At 36.0% G+C, this 21,739-nt stretch overlaps 1 protein-coding gene across 5 annotated transcripts in view; it reads right to left on the bottom strand.

Moving 5' to 3' along the window:
- The window catches only part of LOC148954383 (uncharacterized), a 253,036-nt gene that overhangs the window by 61,192 nt on the left and 170,105 nt on the right, over nucleotides 1-21,739 (bottom strand). For all 5 annotated transcript variants that reach the window (XM_089087072.1, XM_089087068.1, XM_089087069.1 and 2 more), the window contains 2 exons: nucleotides 8,489-8,794; nucleotides 2,575-2,787 (listed from right to left, as the gene is read on the bottom strand). In XM_089087072.1, the coding sequence (XP_088943198.1) occupies nucleotides 2,575-2,787; nucleotides 8,489-8,794 (519 nt within the window). The remainder of the gene's footprint in view (nucleotides 1-2,574; nucleotides 2,788-8,488; nucleotides 8,795-21,739) is intronic.

Consider the following 21,739-nt stretch of genomic DNA (forward strand, 5'->3'; position numbering starts at 1 on the left):
CAATCAGATGCGTTTTGTGAAAAGAGGGGTAGTCGGGGGGAAGGGGCTAGTCGCACTCCGTCTTTTTTTACTCTTTAAAGGGAACTAGAATTCTTAATAGGGGCACTATAACTTCCGAGTTCAAATTAAATGAGCCCAATCTGAAGTTTATATGACCATTCATTCCATAAAAACCTTGTATGCCCCTGGGGCATAGCTTACAACCGTTGCCCCAAGGCACTGGGGGGTTGTGTAAACACTGAAGGCATTGTTATATGTTCTTTAGACTATACTAGACCTTTTACATATTTTGAACTAAATCACTTTTTCAAAATTTTGATTAGTGTTGAGAGAAGGGGCCTTGTAATCCTCCAATCACATTTCAACACATCCCCGTCAACGTACCCTTTAAGTTTCAATTTCATACCCATAGCCGTTCCTTGGATATTACTGATATATCCTTTTGACAAACAGAATGTACAGTATTTGATTGCATTTGGCATTCCTCTCAACATTTCCTTAAAATTTCACCATAATACTCTAAGTTTTTTTTGGAGATCCAGGATAAAACATTCCTACTTTTCTTGATAAAAGAATTTATGTGTTAACAATGGGCAGCTTGCCTAGATTGCCCTTGCTCTGGGGGCCGTGGGGGGTTTTGTCAATCCCAGAGGGATAATTATTTGACCTTTGGATTATTTTAAACATATGGCTATATCAAAAAGGTAAAATTCTAGTTTAACTACTTTTTACTATCTTGGAAAGGGGTTAGGTGAGGAAAATGAAACTTTCAGTGGTGGGTCTACAGACTAAACTTTTTCCTGGGAAGGAATTTTGAAGTACCTACCTCCACACCTTCTCCCTCTCGAGGGTCCTGACCTTTGATAACCTTTAAAAGTCTTTGTGTTATAAAAGTGAAACTTTGTAAAATAGATCTTCTACTTAAATGAAGTACAAGAAAACTATTTTCAGCTTCACAACTTTGCTCAATCTCAATTTATGAGGTTTCACAGATCTGCTAAAAATTAGGAAAATACATTTCCTAAATTTAGAAAAAACTATCTGGTATGGCTTAAAAATCTACTCAAATAACAGGAATTATATTTTCGGAATTAAAACTAAAACCAGAGAAAAACAAACTGATAACTGAAGATTAAGGTAAAATCTTATGTTGTCAAAATTTCAATAGGTGTAGGACCTGTCAAGTAGGCAAACTTCTAAGATTTAGAAATCAGAAGGGGGTTAACATAGAAGCTCGGTAATACCTTCCCAGAGTAAGTTTTTGGCCCTGGATTCATTACTGAGAGTTTCATTTTCCTTGCCTAACCCCTTTCCAAGATAGCAAAAACTAGCTTAACTAGAAATTTTCAATATGAAAACTTTGATTGGATGCAATTGGGGAAAAGAAGACGTGGGGGAGGATAGTTGCCCCCTGATCACTTTTTACTCTTAAAAGAACACTAGAACTTCCGATTTCCAATCGAATGAGCCCCTCCAAAGTTTTTATGACCACCCCTTCCATATAAAGTGTCTCTGGACAAAAAAACAAACAAAATCGAACGTTGAACCCATATTGCTCTTTACTATAGGCAACGCTATAGCGTTGCGTCTGATCAGGTTCATAGTTTTGGGACATTTGGGGTTATTGGGAAAATATTACAACTCAACAAAATTAGATAAGGACCCTTATTGCCAAAAATTATCCCTTTCTAAAAATTGTCATCGCAAAGTTTTTATGACCACCCCTTCCATATACAGTGTCTCTGGACAAAAAAAAAAAAAAAAAAAAAAAAAATCGAACGTTGAACCCATATTGCTCTTTACTATAGGCAACGCTATAGCGTTGCGTCTGATCAGGTTCATAGTTTTGGGACATTTGGGGTTATTGGGAAAATATTACAACTCAACAAAATTAGATAAGGACCCTTATTGCCAAAAATTATCCCTTTCTAAAAATTGTCATCGCAATAAATTTTCAAGTACGTCCTAACCGTATTCGTATGGAATGTTCGCCAGGAGTACAATTACGAACCCCATAAGACAGTTTGGAGGCTTAAAGCTTATTTTATTAAAGTTTTTTAAATATTTCAATCCGTTTTCTATCGTCTTCTTTCAGTTGGATTTCAGACTATTTTCAAGTTCACGATTATATTTTTCTTATTGTTTCAAATATGTCGGCTCAAAGACCCCCCTCCCCCTCTAGTATTTTTTTTTAGGAAATTGGACCTAAAATTAAATTATTGTTGGTTTAAAATACTCCCTAGCGGATCATGCTATCCCCATCTCCAAAAAAGGACTTCGGGAGGCATAGCATTTTAATTTTTAGCAATAGACTCCAACTTACTGTTTCATTCTAATTTGTTATTATTACATGGTTCGAGTATTTATTTTATTTACTTATATTATGAATTATTTATTTATTTTATTTTATTATACGTCACTGTGTACTGTCGGAAAAGGCTCTCGATCGTGAGATGAGAATATTCAGCGCTTCTCCAAAACACCATCCAAGGAGTTGTTTTTCAACCCCCTGTTTTCAACATAATTTTAAAAAAATGTCTGGCAATACAAATCAGCATTTTAAGGAACACTTACTCCTTTTCTGCCCTATCACATAAATAAATAAGAACAGCCGCAACTTTCTTTATCTGAATTCCAGCTTGTCTATCAGATAGTAGATTAAACCACTTGGATGATTCTAAAGGTAAACACTTTATGAGTTCCAACCAATCAATGGAGTCGCAGGAGGAGAATTTTTGAATCACCAGCGTAATAAACATATTCAATACTTCCAGCAGTTCTTCTGACCTTTTTATGAAAGAAAGGGGTAATTAGTCTATAAACTTAAAAAAAACCTGCACAAAAAATTTCGTAAAAAAGAGCTAACCACAATTAATTGCTAATTACATAATGTTATAGTGGTAATTACAGTTAATAAGGGTAAGTACACTTAGCTTAATTATTGTGTTCTGTTTAACGCAGTTGGGACATCAAAATCCATTTCTTGGGAACAAAAAAAAATCAAAAAAATCTTGCAACTCCATAGAGTCTTTGGCCCCAACCATAAATTTTGTTAGCTCATACTATAGATAAACATACCAAGAATTTTCTATCTGTAAGTGGATGAATTACAGCTTATTGAACTCTATAGCACAAAAAGTAAATAACTGTAATAGGTTTCATTAAGTGCCTTTGAACACAATTCTATAGTATGTGATTACTACCATGTACAAGAATAGCATTGCTGCGGTTAAGGTAGGAAATGAGGCTAGTAGCTGTTTTCGTATTAAATCAGGAGTTAAGCAGTTCTACACCATTTATATGGATCATTTTGATGGACTTTGTACTAAGGAGCACAGGAAAGGCAATGGGAGAACAAGGAATCAATTGGGGAAGTAAAACTTTCATAGACTTAGATTATGCTGATAGTTTAAGCATCTTAAATGAAAAAATACTAGCATAATGAATGAATTTTTAGAAGTTTTAAGAGTTCAGGGTGCAAGAATAGGTTTGAAAATTAATGTCAAGAAGACTAACCCGCTAAGACTAGGAATAAGTGAAGGTGAAAAGGCGATGTTGCATAATAAGAAGATCTATTGGAAATTACCTACGGATTGTTTTGGGCATCACGGATTGCTCTGTGATGTGCACATGATTTTATTTTGGAAAAAAATTGTAAAAAAAAGAACGAAAAATAAATTGTGCAAATATTAACGAGAGTTATGGGGCAGTTGCAAAAACATGAGCTTTCAGTGGAGTAGTTCTAGATATGGTCAGTCGTGTAGACTGACCATATCTCAAACAGTAAGCTGTACGAAAAATATGGCTCAATCCCGCTTTCTAGGGTTATAATGAGAGAAAGGATGAAAGAAGATGTCGCAAGGAAACATTTAAGTGCAATGAGAACTTCTTAGGAGGGTGTGAGGCAGGTTTTGAATAGATTGGGACGGAGGGGGAGCCTGCGTAGCTGTGTTGGTCACAGGTAGCTTGGTTCTGCATTGAGTTATTATTAGTAGTATTAGTAGTTATTGAAAGCGGGGAAGGTTTCTAAGGGTGTATTCCAGAACTCGACTATCCTAAAAGATCATTTGTTATTATTGTTCCTCCAAGATGACGATTAACACAAGGCCCCTTCTGTGTATTATGAGAATCAATTTCTTGCTTTCTGCCATTTAGGCTGAAGCTTATGACAAGCTAATAAGAAAAAAACAAACTAAAAACGGAATTTATGAATCACCAGTGCAACAAATATGTTATATAATTCCTGCAGTTCTTCCGACCTTATTAACGAAAAACGCGCAATTGGTCTGTAAGCTGAAAAAAAAAAACTTTCCGTAATTATACAGGAGAAGAAAAATAAAGTCTCCAAAGGTGTGTTCCAAAAAGTCAATTATTGTTATTGATAAGTAATTATTCGTTATTGTTTCTATTCCAAGACGACAGATAACACGAAATTATACGAATTTTTAATTGTTCTAAGTGCAGAATGGACTGCGATGTTATCCCCTTTTATCTGTTATAGGAATTTTAGGCGGTAATTTTGTTGTTTGCCATTTTAGGACGGATAACACAGAATTATAAGAATTTTTAATTGTTCTAAGTGCAGAATGGACGGCAATGTTATCCCCTTTTATCTATTATAGGAATTTTAGGCGGTAATTTTGTCGTTTGCCATTTTAGGGTGAAGGTAATAACAAATATTTAATGACCGTTAATAATTATTGGGTCCTGGAGCACACTCGAACTATTTCGTCGCAAATAGAAATTTATAGAGAAAAATTGACAAAAATCAAAGCGTGTAGCTGAATAATGTGGTTCCTTACACGGTTGTGCTGGGAGGATTATTCAAATAATATTAACAATGTTGCAATTAACTTCAATTTTTTTAACCTTTCTAAAATGAAATAGCCTTTCATATTCTTCGTCTTTCTGTCAAAATGATATTGCCAAGTTTCAAACCCAGAAACAAGAATCTTTTGCCCATTCAATTTATACTAACATGTTAGTTAATACTGAACATCACTTCTAAGCAAGTTAGAAGCGCATAATAGCGCTGAAAAAAAAAACAAAAAAAACAACACAGAACGAAAAATATATCATTCCCACAATTTGAGATTTGCAGAGAAGTGAATAACCGCTTTTCGGACAGTCTTTCTGTGATATTTAGAAGAAAGCAGTAAAAATGAGACTTTCAGAAACCAACTTAAATATCAAGCCATGAAATCTCTACCTTCCAAACAGCCCGTGGTAACAAACTGTGAGGAAATTTCTACGGAGGAGTTTCCCGCGAGGGGAGGGAATTTTTCATGGAGGGCGAGCCATATTTACCGCCATTATTTGAAAAACCATCAGAAATCAAATAAAAATTAAATATTCTCAACTGAAAGTAAGGAGTAACATTAAAACCAAAACGAGCAGAAATTATTCCGTATACGAAGGGGTTACCCCTCTCCTCAATGCCTTACTCTTTACGCTAAAATTTGACTGTTTGCAAAGTTTGAGATTTGCAGAGAAGTGAGCAACCACTTTTCGGACAGTCTTTCTGTGATATTTAGAAGAAAGCAGTGAAAAAGAAACTTTCAGAAACCAACTTAAATATCAAGCCATAAAATCTCTTATAGTTTTCCAAACAGCCCATGGTAACAAACTGTGAAGAACTTTCTACGGAGGAGTTTCCCGTAAGGGGAGGGAATTTTTCATGGAGAGCGAGCCCTATTTACCGCCATTTTTTGAAGAATCATCAGAAATTAAATAAAAAACAAGTATTCTCAACTGAAAGTAACGAGCAACATTAAAACTCAAAACGAATAGAATTTATTCCGTATACGAAGGGATTACCCCCCCCCCCCCAATGCTTTGCTCTTTACGCTAAAGTTTGACTGTTTGCCACATTTTTTTTAAAGAATGACTCGTGAAATACAACGGCCGTTTAACTAGAATAGGAAGCTTTTTTAAACTTGCTAAAACTTTAGCGTGAAGAGCAAAGTATTTAGGACGGGGGAAACACCTTCATATGCGGAGTAATTTGAGTTTATTTCGAGTTTTAATGTTGCTCTTTACTATCAGTGACAGACACTTGCTTTTTATATTAACCAAGATCACGAACTAATCTTTAAAATATTAAAGAAAGTGCAACTCCCGGAGCGACTGTTTACCCTATAAACTGGGGTTGTACTATAGATGGTCTTTAACTGCTAATATTACTATACTGTAAAAGCTTAAAGCGATATACAGTGGGTTCAAAAGTGATTTCAAAAATAAGTACTATATCATCCTTAACATTTACCTGCATTTAAAATAAAATTAACTACGGCTAAGAATTCATCGAGGTTTCAAGGATTTCAGTGTCAATCAATCCCTCGTTCGAAACTAAATACTGACCTCAATTGAACTGTTATCTCACTAAAGGCGCATTCATAATACGATTTCACTAACGTTGCATTATCGCCACTGTCATGCCTAACGACTGAATGCGATGTTTTATTAGTTCTGATATAATTACCATAAATCGTTTGCTAAGCTATTCTGAAAGTGAAGATAAGCAGGGTAATGTAGATAAAAAGGATTTAAGTGTGACTGATCATACATTCCTGTTAATCCTATCCTTGAGAAAAGCATTAAAAACAGTGTTGCAATTATATCACAACTGTGAAGGTTTCGAGGGTTTCAGTCTCAATCAACCACTCCTCCAAAACTAAATACTGACTTTAATTGGACCGTTATTTCACTAAAAGCGCATTCACAATACGATTTAGCTAAAATTATGTTATCCTCACTTAGTGGTAGCTTCGGCAAACTGTATAATGGTAGCTTCGGCAAACTGCAGCCAAAACTATGATTTAACGTCATAAAACCGGCAGAAATCGTCTTTGAAGAGAGAACAACATAATCTGAAGCATCGGACCAAATTTATCTCAGTTGGTTTTTAGATAATCCAAAGAGAGCATTCCCTTTATATTGCCTAAAGGCTAGCGAATATACTATCATTATAGATTGCATTTAGTCAGTAGGTTTCATCAATAGGTTTATACGTATTATGGTGCATAGTACCATTTTATACATAGTTTCGCATCTATAACGTGTTTTGTATCATGGCTCGGGACTCTGGTTGGAACTCTCAGGAAATGTTTTCCTTCTTTTTTTTAGTTGGAGGGGGCGTGGAAGAGACAGAATATTTTTCATTCAGTCTTCACAAACAGTGCACGCTACGTGTTTGTTTCTCCTTTATACCACCGACAGACTTTTTGGCTAGGCACACAGCTTTGGAGATATTTGGAGACAAAAAGGAGATATTTTCCTTGGTGTTGATAGTTGATTATAGAACTATAGTTGATTTCGACTCAAATATTTGTGCGACTCTCTATTTTTTTTTCTCGCTTTCGTTTTTTTCTCTTTCTAAAATTATTTTTCCAATTCAAACATTTGTCTCTTCTTAAAATTATAGTTGATTCCGACTCAAATATTTGTGCGTCTCTTTCTATTTTGTTTCTCTCTTTCTAATTTTTTTTTCCAATTCAAACATTTGCGTATGTGTGTTTTTTTTCTATCTTATACTTGTAGTTCAACAAGTCCTTTGACTAGAGAACGAAACTATCGAATACCGATATATAACCAATTTCATTGATTAATTTAATCATCGCCTAGATTGACAAAATAGTCGAAGCGATTGACATCGCTTTCATTTGAAAGAAGTCAAACTGTCTATATATAGGATCGGGGAGGTGGTCTTTTAATTAAACGGTCTCAAGCCTTTTCTTTCAAAACTCCAGCCATCAAAATCTATTTCTCGACTTGTAGATCAATTCCTTACTTTAACTCATTTCAATAACACAACCATTGATAACTTGCAGACCAATTTATTTATTTCCCTCAGAGTTGTTCAAAGTAGCGATATATAATTGACCATCATCAAGGGAGCTACTCGATAAGAGGTAATGGCTAGCCCAGCTCATTCCTGCAGCCAGTGTCTCTACAATAACACAATCTCTTTGCCTCCGATTATGGTTGGCGTAGGATCAGTAGAGCAGGTTGCCAGCTAGTGGCTCACCTGGTTGGACTTATTGCAACAGTTGGGTTAAAATCACCCTGCTAGGGTTTCATTGGAGAATTATGAAGTACGATAGGGCAATAAAACACTATTTCAGAGTTCCAAACTTAAATTTTTGAATCTAATTAACAGAAAATTTAATGAAATTATAATATAGCTCAATTAACTAATATTATTTTGGAGGCAATAAAATTATATTATGCCAATTTCAAAATTTATTGATGATGTGATCTAAAATGTGATCAACACTTATATGGTCTAGAAGTAAAGAATCTCCGGTCAGCAATGTTCACAGAAATGTGTTAGAGGGGAGGAGATCGACCCCCCCCCACCCCACAAAAACAGACAGATCATATGAAAATACACATAATTAGGCGGAATATCGTAAAAGTTCCTTTATTTTGCGGAGATGAGCCGCAAGTGCTCCCCCCCACCTGGGTATGTGCTGCTTTCATTACTTACCTTCTAGTTGCAGCTAAATTTCGGCAGTGAACTGCAGAGGTTAGTAGAGTATCTCCAATAGAGTAAATCAAAGCCGAAGCCAAAATATCTTCTTCAAAACAAAGACCAAAAAGTTCAAATATTGAAAGGAGTAAATTTGAAGGACACTCCTCAAAAGAAAGACTCTCTAAACGGGGAAGCAGTTTTAAGAATTCAACAATAATCTCTCGCATTTCTACCAATTCTGTTTGTTCTTCACTAGATTCAGTATGAGAGGCAAAAGTTGATAGAAGGAATGATGGGTTCTTTTCACTTTCCAAAAAAAGCCTGCAAAAATTATAAAAATAAGAAAAAGAGGAAGGCAATTCAAATAGAGAAAGAGAGCGGGAGAGAGAGAAAGAGGGGAGTGGACACAAAACAAATCAGTTTTTTCATTTTTTGTTATTATATCATGCCACTAGTTTTGGTAAATAGACTAAACTTTATTCAATGCATTTTGACTATTCGATTCTTTTTATATCAGCTTTACGCCCATTGTTTAATATTCAAGATATGCGGAAAACATATATTTTGTAATTTCATTAGTGTAAGTTTTTATTATATTTACATAGGTACTATAGAAACTGAAGGACTGATCATAAATTTTGCGCTACTGATTTTGCAGTGCGTTCGGGCATCCTTGATCCGACGTATCGAATTAAAGCAACTTTAGCATGTAATCGGTTAAAACAACAACAAAGACTTATCCGGCAACTTGTTAACAGAAACGTCTTTCCTGTCTGGTTTCCTCATACAGTATATAGCGGTGGGTACCGCATAATACATAAGTACATTTTTCATATTTGTATTAAAGCCATGACAATGGACATATAAAAAGGAATGAGTTTCAAAGAGTGACATACACCACAGAGTTACAAAGAGTTCTCTACTGGTTACACCACAAACCCTACATTTTTTTGAATTGACACCCCTGGATATGTAAATAAGCTTTTGAGTCTACAAGGTTTTCTTTCTTGAACCAGAGATTGTGAACGACTCTTACGATCCTTACTGAAAACTTTCGGCTTCAGATTCTACTCCTTCCATTCTTGAAACTTACTGAGAAATGAATTTCTCTCACTCACTAACAAGCCTAGCCGAATAACAACATTAATCACTTATACTCCTTTGTATACATAGCTTATTTAAAAATCCCTCAATGAGTACCTGATTTCACAATTGCTCTTCTTTTTCTTCATATATCTACAGACATTGTTCTATTTTGAAAAACATATTTTTTTTTGTTGACATACGACTTCAGTCATCCTCACTTATCCTGCTTTTTCTGGGGTCTGGGGTTTTCTGGGACAACTAGTCCAAACCATTAGCAAGCAGTAATACTCCCAACCTCAGGCGTCATTTACGCCTAAACACTTAGGTTAAGTAATTGGGGTTATCGGACAAGTAAAATTGGAATGCTCGAATGCACTATCGACATCTTGCAGAAATTCAGATACAGAGTTAAAAGAAGAGCCTCATTTGCAATTCGGTCCTCATTATTCTATTATCCGATTATTTGGATGCGTTTGCTTCTGTAGTTTGGCCGTAGGGATTGTTTATTTACATTTTGTTTTCTTTGTGCTACTCCACTATTCCTGTTTATATAATCGGTTCTTAAATAAATCCCAACTATTAGAGAATTTCCGGTCGTTTACTCATTAGCCGAAGCAACTGAAAAGAACTCGACTTGACTCACACTATAGTTACAAAATAAATCCGTATATCATAAGAATCGATTGCTGCAATTAGTGTAAGTTTTATATTATTTATATATTATCTTAATTATTTTTATTACTTATCACTCGTTATTTTTTATTACATTATTTAATTTTACTTATATTGTATATATTATTATATTTTAGATTTATATACATTTTATATTATATATCATTGTAATATAGTAAAATGACCGCCCTTTATGGCGTCACCTGTTCGACATTACACAAAACGAAGTTGGAAGTTAAAGGTTATCTTCGTAATTTAGCGTTATGTAGCGAAACTTGATTCACTTTCTATTGCTCATTGGATTCCTAATGCCTCTTGGATTAAAAATTAGACAATATTTTCAATATTATGCAGTTCATTTTCATTTCACTAGCCGTTGCTCTTATGTATTACCTTCGAAGATTTTGCAAGGCCATGTGCCTCCCGTTTCTGCTGACCATGTTATTCATTGTGAATAGTTGTTATTCATAAGAATTTAAATTCTTAACGCACAATAGTCAAGACAAACTTCCTATCTCTCCCATGTTTCGCATTCCTTTTAGTTTGCCCTTGACAAGTCCTTGAGCGATTTTGTCGGTATTGGTCTTAATTTATAAAGAAGAAGAGATTAATATTTTGTTAAGAAAAAAAAATCATGTCGACACATATTTTATTTGCAATTTGAGATAATTCCAAAATTGACTTCATGTTTGCTTTCTAAACTAGTACACTCGATGTTCTCGTAAATAGTGTCACAGAATAGAGCAAAAAACGCTCCATGGAATGTTTGGACTCTTATTTTATTATATACGGTTAATGAACACAGTATTTTAGAATACTTTGCATACCTGCTCGCCAAATAAGAAAACAACAAGCAAAGAGTAGAATAGCAGGCGGATTATAGTATATCTTGACGAATAAATAAATAAATGGAAGGGGTTTTCTGCTCTGCTCCTGGTAAAAGGAATACAGCCGAAACATGAATTGTTTCATTGCTAAGGCAATGAAACAATCCAAGAAACCAAACAATAATTTAGGATAATTAATCTTTGCCCAGCGGCTCTGAATTGAAGCAGCATGAGATAAGCATCATCTGTCCAATCAAGTTACATGGCAACGCTATTGGATTTTGTTCCCTCTACCTCAGCTCAGAGTTGCAATCCCTAAAGATTTATCACTATTTCCAGGGATATTTTATATTGCCTAAAAATCATCACTAAATCAGCACATAAGTCATTAAATTATTGAAAGAAAATCACTAAATCAACCTAAAGTCATTAATATATAGCGATATTTTTTACCGGGTGGCAACCCTGCCTCAGCTAAAGGACCTCCATTCTCTCATTAGCAGTACGGGGATATGCTAATATTAAGTTTATAAGGAATTGTAAGTCTTACTCAATATTAAATAAAAAAAATGTTTTTTTTTAACTGAAAGTAAGGAGTGACGTTAAAACTTAAAACGAACAGAAATTATTCCGTATATGAAAGGGGCTGCTTCCTCCTCAATGCCTCGCTCTTTATATAAGTCTTTTATTTGTCTTTATAAAAGACAATAAAAGTCTTTTATTGTTTAAAAAAATAGAGTTGTGAGAAAGTCAAACTTTAGCGCAAAGAGCGAGGCGTTGAGGAGGAGACAGCCCCTTTGCATATTAATTTTACTTTTATTTGGTTAAATGGCTTCCTCGAAAGTTGTTTAATTTTATTTACGAATGTTTTTATTAGTAATAAATATACGTAACTTATGAATTAACTTACGTGACGAACATCTATATTCATATATTTTTAATACGTATATTAGGGGGTTCGCCCCCTATTCCATACCTCGCTCCTTACGCTAAAGTTCAAATTTTGTTCCAATTCTGTAAAAATGACCCCTTAATCACAAAGGCCGTTAATTAGAATAAATAGCTCTTCTGAAAGTACTAAAAATCTTTGGCTTAAAGAACGAGGTATTGACAAGGGGGCGAACCCAATCATATACGTAATATTTTCTGTTCGTAAGTTTTGATGTTGCTCCTTACTTTTAGTTGAAAAACTTGTTTTTTAAAATTTAATTTCTGATCTTTTTTTAAATAATACTGGGAAGTCCGGCGCCCCCTTCAGAGCAATGTCCCTTTCCCCATGGAAAGATCCTCCCACACAACCCCCCCCCCCACTACCAGAAAAAATCCCCCATGAAAACGCCTGTTTACTTCCCAATAACCAATACTATATATTAACATTGGGTAAAGTTCATAACTTTTAGCCCTCCCCCTGGGGACTTTGGGGGATTAAGTCATCCTAAAAGACATATTTATCATATTTTCAACCACGCTGAACAAAATAGCTATCTCAAAATTTTGATCGGGTGACTTTGGGAAAAAAAATCAGCGTGGGAGGGGGCCTAGTTGCCCTCCATTTTTTTTGGTCACTTTAAAACGGCACTAGAACTTTTAATTTCCGCTCCAATAAGCCCTCCCATGATATTTTAGGACCATTGGGTCGATACGATCACCCCTTGAAAAAAAAAAAAAAAAAAAACAAATAAACACGCATCCGTGATCTTTCTTTTGGCAAAAAATACAAAATTCTACATTTCTGAGGATAGGAGTTTGAAACCTCTACAGTAGGGTTCTCAGATACGCTGAATCTGATGGTGTGATTCTCATTAAGGTTCTATAAATTTTATGGGGTCTTTCGCCCTTTTTCTGAAAATCAGCCAAATTTTCTTAGGCGCGCAACTTTTGATGGGTAGGACTAAACTTGATGAAACTTATATATTTGAAATCAGCATTAAAATCTGATTCTTTTCATGTATTTATTGGTATCAAAATCCCGTTTTTTAGAGTTTAATCTTACTATTTAGCCGGGTTGCTCCTTAATTACAGTTCGTTACCAGGAACTGATTGATTAATTAATTAAAAAGACTTTCCAAAACAGAAGTTTTTCAAAAAAAGTAAAGAGCCATACTCAACTTGGGACCAGCAGAAATAAATTCCTATAATATAATAATTCGAATTAAAAATGACCAGAAATTACTATTAAAGAACAAATGAACCCTAAATGAACAGAATTTAAATAAACAACCATAGCAAACAAACATACACCAGGTACTAATATAGATGAAGTAATAAATATTAAAACGAGTAAAACTTAAATTGAATAATTCAAATCAAACTTAAAACGGACAGAAATCACTACAAACAAGAGTTATAAGTCTAAAGCCTACTGCGTCATTTGCGTTTTATTGAAAACTGTATGTGCCTTGAGCAGTCTTTGGAAAGAACTAATAAAGTTAAACTAATATTTGATATATAATGATATTTAATTGCTGAAAGTTCAGCAATTCAAGATTTTATTTCACTGTAATTTATATTTTCAATGATGTAAGTACAAAAGAAAATATTTGCACTATAATTCGTTTTCAGTCGAGCGCAAATGACGCAGTAGGCTTTAAAATTTACAGTTAGGGGAGGGGCGAGGGGGCAGTTGCCAAACTCTTGTTTGGCATCTATCATTACATCATATCTAATTTATGTTGTTATACTGCATATTATATTGCTTATGTAGTTTATATTTTTATATCCTTTTATACAATCATTTTATCCTCAGCATAGAAGCAAGCTCATGGCATATTTTGGCATTATAAATTAACGTCAATAGAGAAGTCAGAGAGACTCAGCGGTTCGACTTGCTATAAATCTACACATTCCAATGTTATTACTGTCATAGACCTTAGTAAAAGATTCCCTTGTACCAACACCGATATAAACAGGTGCCAAACGGAAGGTCATTAAGTCAGAATTTTCGCAAAAGGAAAGCCAAGGAAACCTAGAGCCAAAAATATTGGTTCCTGAAAATAATAGGGGCTTTGAAATTCAAGTTTATTGGAACTCTTCCAAAGTTTCAAAGGATTGTGAAATACCGTTCTTATTTATAAGGAGACATGCACATACAATTAAGCAACACGAGAAAGATTTCCAATGAGAGACATTAAGAGCATTTGCAGAAACACTTCATGGGTTTGAGGTCTAGCATACCCAATTTTCCGGCTGGGAGAGGGGGATGGAAAAGCATACTTGTGCCAGAGAACCGTCTTAGATATTTCAAATTTTTGTGCAATTGTTCTACGTTTTATATTTGGCTATGGCATCACTAGTAGAACAGCCTTTGCCCTTATGGGCAACCTTGTGAGAAATAGCATTATTTCCTCTTCAGAGGGGCGTGGGATTGAATGTCTGTAACATTTCCCCCAAATTAAATAATATTCAGACGATTAGTTTCTGCACCCTTCTTTTCTGAGAACGTCCAAATGAATTCTAGAATGGCAAGATCTATATTTAAATATTTAGGCGTTGTTTAGTGTGGATATGCCCAGTTTTGACGTTAAGGGGGGGGGGGGGGCAAAACCCTCCCCCCACAAATAGCCATAAGACTTTTTCTATAAATGGCCTGAAACTTATATCTAGTCTTTGGGCTAAGGGGGCCCAACGTAGAAGGTAAAATGGAAAAAAATTGACTCCCCTGAAAATTGAGCCTGACAAAGGGCCAAAAAGCTTTTCTACCGAACGGCTTGAAACTTATAACCCAAGTTTCTTTACCGAGGGGACCCTAAAACACAATGTAAAAAAAAAAAAAAAAATTGTTTCAACCGAGAATTAGGCTCAAATTGGGACCAATTTTGATTATTTTCGGAACGACTTGAAACTTAAAACTGTATGTACCTGGGCTAAGGGGACTGTAATAATAATAATAAATTAGATCTGAGCTTTATATTGGTTTTAATAGACAAGCAATAAAACCTTTAAAGCATTGATACAAAAACTTAGTTTTGACATCGTAGACCCCCGCAGCAATAAATTTCCGGCAAAGTATCGATTTATATCGAAAGACTCTATGTGTACCCAGGTTATCAAAATAATTTATCTGCATTGACTCAGGAACAGCTTGGGAAATAGAAGTGAAGCTTCCAGGTGTGTTGGGGGCCAATTGGACATACAATTATGACTAGGGGGACGGCGTAAAGGTAGATCGAAACACATTATATGTAACATATGATGAAAATGAAATATTTCAAATATATCGGCAACGGCTTGGGGGGAGGGTGTTATTGGGTCGAAACTTTCTAAGAATAGAGGAAGAATCAGAATCATTTTAATGAAAACAGCTGTCATAGACACATTAAAAAAAATGCACTAAAAGGCGCTGTTTTTTTACATGAAAACATTTTTACATGAAAACACTTCTCTACATTTTATTAAAAGCACTTTTAAAAAAAGGAACAAAGGAGTTACTAAGTCTGTTTGTGCGGCACGAGACGGGCATAAGTTTGCTTTTGCTTCTGGTATTTGCGCGGACAGGCATTTTAGGTGGTAATATTGTCCTATGTACAGGACTAGACAATAAAAACTGGCCAAAACGAATCATCAGCTGAAAACGGCGATCGTGAAGGCTTGGTATTTCAAGTGACTTCAGAGCGGAGCTGTAATCTACATATTTATCGCAAAAAATGATCTTTACAGCCCGTTTCTGGATCCCCTCCAAATCATCACTTAAGTAATCTATGTGATGAACTTGTAGGCCCCAGACGGGACACGCATATTCAAGGATGGGTCGAATAAAAGTGAGGTACGCTGTTTTCACCTGATACACTGGAAAACCTAGGCGGCGCATCGCCACCAGTGTCCGCATAGCATAGTGTCCCTTCTTAACCAGCTCTTGTACATGAATAGAGAACGAACAGTCCACACTAAAGGTGACGCCCAAGATAGTCGCACACGAAGCAGAAGGGAACAAAGTCACGGGGTAGGTAAAATCGCGTTTAAGTGGGTTGAACCTCAAAACCTTTGATTTATTCTCATTAATTTGAAGACTGTTCGCAGTACACTGTGATTTAAACTGATCGAAAAAATTTGGGTCGAACTGGGCTACAGCTTGCGAATCCTTTAAGTGGTATTTAAGAAGCGCAGACAAATCATCGACGAATTTAAAACGATCGTCAAAGTCAGAAAGTACATAGTTGATAACAGCCAGGAAAAGAAGAGCTGCTAATTTGGTACCGTGTGGGGCGCCACATGTAATTTCCACCCATTCCGATTCAATATCACCGGGAAAAAGGGCGTACACTTTTTGATACCTGTGACGTAAGAAATCAACTACTAATTGGAGGATGTGCTTACGGGCACCCATTGAATTGAGATTCTGGGCGGCAAGAGGGTGCTTAATCAAATCAAATGCCTTTCGGTAGTCTACCAGAAGTAAATCTACAAACGAGCTTCCAAACTCTAACCATTCAACTACTAGGTGATAAAGCCGTACTAAATAAACAGACGGGCTGCATCCCTTGAAGCAACCATACTGGAAGGGGTCAAGTGACGGTGAAATGTCTGTGAGAACACGATATATGAAAGATTCTGCAACTTTAGCAAAGTTCGGTGTGATCGAAATAGGTCTTAACTGATCACATGTCTTAGGTCCTTTAACTTTGGGTATTACGCGAACATAGGCTCACTTCCAAGCATCGGGAAAGGTTTGTTCACTGAAGCACTGATTGATGATCGATGTCAATGGTTTGGGTAAAAACAAGGCATGTCCGCGAATAAGTTTGACCGGCAACTCACCAGGGTAGGAAGAGCAATTCGGTTTTAGTTTTTTAAGTTCTTTAAAAACAGCAAATTCGGTAAACTGTTTTATTTCGTCAGTTTCACAATCGACTAAGAGATCAACCAGTTCGGCCTCTGTAATTGAGGGGTAGGTGGTACAAATGCCAGCAAAGAACTCGTTTACGTCTGAAGCGCTCATTTGAAATCCGTCAGGCTTGGGTATTTTTTAGCTCACTGTTAACTGACTTGCCAGTCATTTGTTTCACTGTGGAATGCCACTTCCGACTGCTACTTTGGAGAAGGGGTACTACCTTTTCCCGAACATAATTTCTTCGCTTGAAACGATTAACGGCCACGATTCGATTTCTAAGTTTCGCCGCCGCGGCTATTTGTCCGGAACTGTGCAGCTTGCACCTCATCTTGATCATTTGTTTGAGATCGCTTGTGATCCATGGCTTATCGGACTCACTTACCACTACAACTTCGGTGGGAAAAAACTTGTGAAACATCTCTAACAGAAGAGAGTTAAACTGCTGAACTTTGCTATTCAGGTTTACTATAGAACACAGGTCGTCGAAGCAGTAAGTCCCGATCCACCGACCGAAATTGCAGATTGATTGAGAGTTAAGCGGACAAATAGTCACTTTGGTTCACTTTGGCTTCGGTTGGTTATTTTTGGCTTGCCAGAGAATTACATAATGATCTGAACTCTGGAGAGGACCTAACGACCGAGGGGAGTAATAATTGTCACTCATGTTTGTAAAAATTAGGTCTAGAGTACTGCCACTCTACGTAGGTACGTAGCAATGGTAACTACCTGCCTCAGATCAAGGACACTGGATACCCATTGTCTGTTCGTCTGATTAAAATCGCCAGCTATTATGAAGCCAGGATAGGCATGGGCACGACGAAGTTTATCGATGTAGGTCTGTAAGTAGCTGATAAGCTCTTTCCTATTTTTTGCACTCTCTGGGTAATACACAGATGCAATTATCAAACATGAGAGCTTTTTTGATAGTTTGGATGGCTTGCACTCTACCAAGACAACTTCGTGACACGAATCGGTTGGTATATTTAATAGCTTAGATGAAATGTCATTACGAATATAGATACCAACGCCACCACCTTTTCTACTCAAGCCTCTATCACGGCGAGTGTTGAAATAACTAGTGTAGCCTTTTATTCTACCCATTTCATCAGTGATATCCCAGCATTCGGTAACTGCGGCAATAGGAACACTCACTTCTCTCAGCAGTATCTCCATCTCGTCAACTTTATTTGTTAAGGATCGGGCATTAACGTCTACGCTTTTTTTTAAGCACCACAAGCAGGGAGTCCTCTGGTGGCCGTTTGCGTAATCCAAAAAGCCACAGACTGACAAATGTAAATGGCGTTATAGTCAGTTGAAATGAATTAAGTCTTCTTAAACATTCTTTCTGATAGGTAAAAGTCATTATGATTGCACTTAGTAAAGCTAGGGAGGCCGATTCTTTGAAATAATGCAGCATAAAAAACAATTAGGAACTCCACACAAACAACCTAAACTAGAGTTTAGCAACACCATCTATATAAATCAAAATTAGATGGCGCTGTAGTCTGTTGAAATGAAATAAGTCTTCTTAAACATTCTTTTTGATAGGTAAAAGTCATTAAGATTGCACTTAGCAAAGCTAGGGAGGCCAATTCTTTGAAAAAATGCACCATCAAAAACAGTTGAGAACTCCACACAAACAAGCTAAACTAGAGTGGCGCAAAAGCAGCTGTAATAGCGCTAGCAGCACCATCTCTGTTTTTTTAGGAGAAAGAGGACGTTATTTTTTTTTGTATTAGGGACTAAAGGTTTTTGTACTATAAGCCCCAGTGGAACGTATCTTCTATTGATGGTGAAATAGCGACACTTTATCAAAATAGCATAACAGAAATGTATCAGGAACTCGAGGGATCGATTTAAGACTTTCAGGGAATGTTGAGTGGCCAAGTGGATTTGAAATTTTGATTTCTAGGGAGGGAGAAGAGGCAAATCTAAAGACACTATACGCATCTAGGTTGTCAAAATAGCATATCTGCACCCTAATTTTATTGTAAAAACATTACTAAAAAACCTTGCGCAAAACTATGGTGTATCGACCATTTTGACTGAATACTCAGGTTTTACAGAAGTGTTTTATAACTTTCCAACATTTCAGTACTAGAGGAACAACACTGAAAAAATCTTTACAAATAATTTTATGATTAGCTAATAAAACAAAATTATTCGAAAAGAAAATTATCTCTAAGAAAAGTAAAGGCTGAAGTAAATCTACATATTCACACCTACAACGAGTAGATACATAGTCATATAATGATTTAACATTAAATCTAGCAGAAATAATTACGAATGAATAAATGAAGCCTAAAATGAACACGAATTACAATAAATAGTCACATTAAAGATAGAAATAAGACAAAATCCTACGAATGAATAGACAAATCCTAACACAAATAGAAAATCGAGGAAGAATCTTCCTCTCCCTAATAGAGAAAAGAAAAGAAGCATAAAGATGCCTCGGAAGCAAAGGTTAATTATCATTATTGTATTTAAACAATAAAGAGTAGATGATAAAAATCCGTAAGCCGGCAGCCTGCAAAATTTTCAGCCTTCCATACTCCAACTCACAGAATCTACAGAGAAATCAGCTTCACACGACGCACAAGTAGGAGATACCAATGAAGGTTCGCTATATTTCTCTTATGATGTTCCTTTAATGAAGTTACAGCTTTCTCGCGGCTGGCTACTCAAGTCTCTGATCCCTTCTTGTATTCTGAACCCATGGATGCAGTTAAAGCAATTATTTACTAAACCAGAAAAAGCACGAACGACATTTCTTTTATCTGAATTAGTAAAAATCATTCCAAAGGAGCATAAAGAATACACGAAAAGACAATTAATCCAAAAAGGGGCACAAGAAGATATAGCTGAACCGGAATTTCAATTAAACAAGATGGGAGTACAAACTGCACCTTGGCGGGGTTACTTTTCGACCAGGAATTCTTCCAGCTCGGGGTACCGGCTCTTTAGATTTCCGAAGTGAAATCTTCAGACAGATTTGACAACACCTTAATGATGGAATAATCTAAAACCCTTTCAATGGCAAGAAAAAAACTGCCGCATGAATTAGAAAGCCAAAGACATAACTGACATCAAGTTCTTCGTGCTATCGATGAAGAATAAAAGTAATTCCCCTTCTTCGGAATAGGGTGGCATCTCCAATACACAATAACGAAGGAACAATAGGCTGAATCATTTTCAAGAGCAATACATTTGGCATTACTCGGACAACAGAAATGGGGGGGGGGGTCAGAGTGCCCCCATACTTGATGTGCGTATTGCTAATCCCATCTACACCAAACGACGGCTGCGATTTCAATCCAGGCTTCGTTCCACATTTTTCTCTCTCTCCCTTTTTCTCTCTTAATCTACATTGCACAGCTTCCTTTTCTTTGTTTCTTCCAAATCAGCAAAATATAAATATCGTGAATAGAATTACAAATATTCGATTGAAAATTAGAATATTATATCAAGTAAACTTTGGGGACTCGAAAATCGCAATACAGAAGTTTCGGCATTTGTCAGTGCTTATCAGAATGAAAGTATCTACATAATTTAGCTAACTTTGTTCGAATTTTGACTCTTCCTCAGAAATATTTTGGAAACAATATATCGAAGTTAATAAAAACAATTATGTAGGAAAATGATGAGGAATTTTAATATTTTATTTTATGATAATAAAGCATAAACAAACTTTATTTCCAAAGTATACTTTGAAATCTGGCAATTGTATATCCAGTGCATCGATGGACGGCGTCATCAAATGTCAGTTATCTTGAACCAGTCTCATTGAAGACATAGCCGTCTTTATAATCGATGCTTATTAAAAATATATCTAAGTAACAGAATTTGTGACACTGGGGCATTAGCTTAAATACCATTATGCAGGCGTAGAAGGATGACTCCTTGTGGTAGGCCTGCCAGTGATGACATCAAGGTTTGGTTGAGGACTCAGGGCCGTTCCAGTGTAGGCCCCGTTCCTTCTACTACCAGGTTTAGTCCAAACCACACTTGAATGCCTCCAGGGTTTGAGGTTGGATGGCTTGATTGCTTATGGAGATTGCCAAACTTGCATGATTGCTCAATCACTCCTTTAGTGTACAACTAGGAAAAAACCACAACACAAATCCTGATATCCCCCCTGGAGAAATTTCTAGGAGCTTTTATACATCCAAGCATAATCTGAATGCACTTTCTATTGAGTAAAATGAAAATATACACAAAACACAAGTGATGAGGATGGAGTAAATTATACATCTTCGTTCCTCTTCGTATACTTATATTTCAAACTATTATAAGCTTTCTTCTGTTCCCCTTTAAAATACAATATAACACAAAATACTCCTTTGAAATGCCCATCCTATTGATGGGTTTTAACATTATTCTTCCCCTTTTTCTCCTTTGTCAAACAGTTCGCAGTAACGAACTGTAATTAAGAAGCGACTCGGCTCAATAGTTACTGGAACTCTAAAATGGAATTTGATATCAATAGATACATGAAAAAAACGGCTTATTATGCTGATTCCAAGCATATAAGATTCATCAAATTTAAAGTTACCCATCAAAAGCTACGAGCCTGAAAAAAATTGCCTGATTTTCGAAAAAGGGGGAACACCCCCTAAGAGTAAAGAAATCTTAAAGAAAATCACACCAGATTCAGCGTATCAGAGAATTCTACTGTAGAAGTTCCAAGCTCGTATATACAAAAATATGGAAATTTGCATTTTTGCCGAATAGAAAAATCACGGATGCGTGTTTTTTTTCCCAGGGATGATTGTATCGCACTAATGGCCCTAGAAGATCGGGGGGGGGGGGTGCATTCGAACGTAAATTGAAAGTTCTAGTGCCCGTTTTAGG

The sequence above is a fragment of the Artemia sp. Qi Xiang Cuo genome, chromosome 3 (assembly GCF_049724085.1).
Source record: "Artemia sp. Qi Xiang Cuo chromosome 3, ASM4972408v1, whole genome shotgun sequence".
In the NCBI taxonomy this organism is placed as follows: Eukaryota; Metazoa; Arthropoda; class Branchiopoda; order Anostraca; family Artemiidae; genus Artemia; species Artemia sp. Qi Xiang Cuo.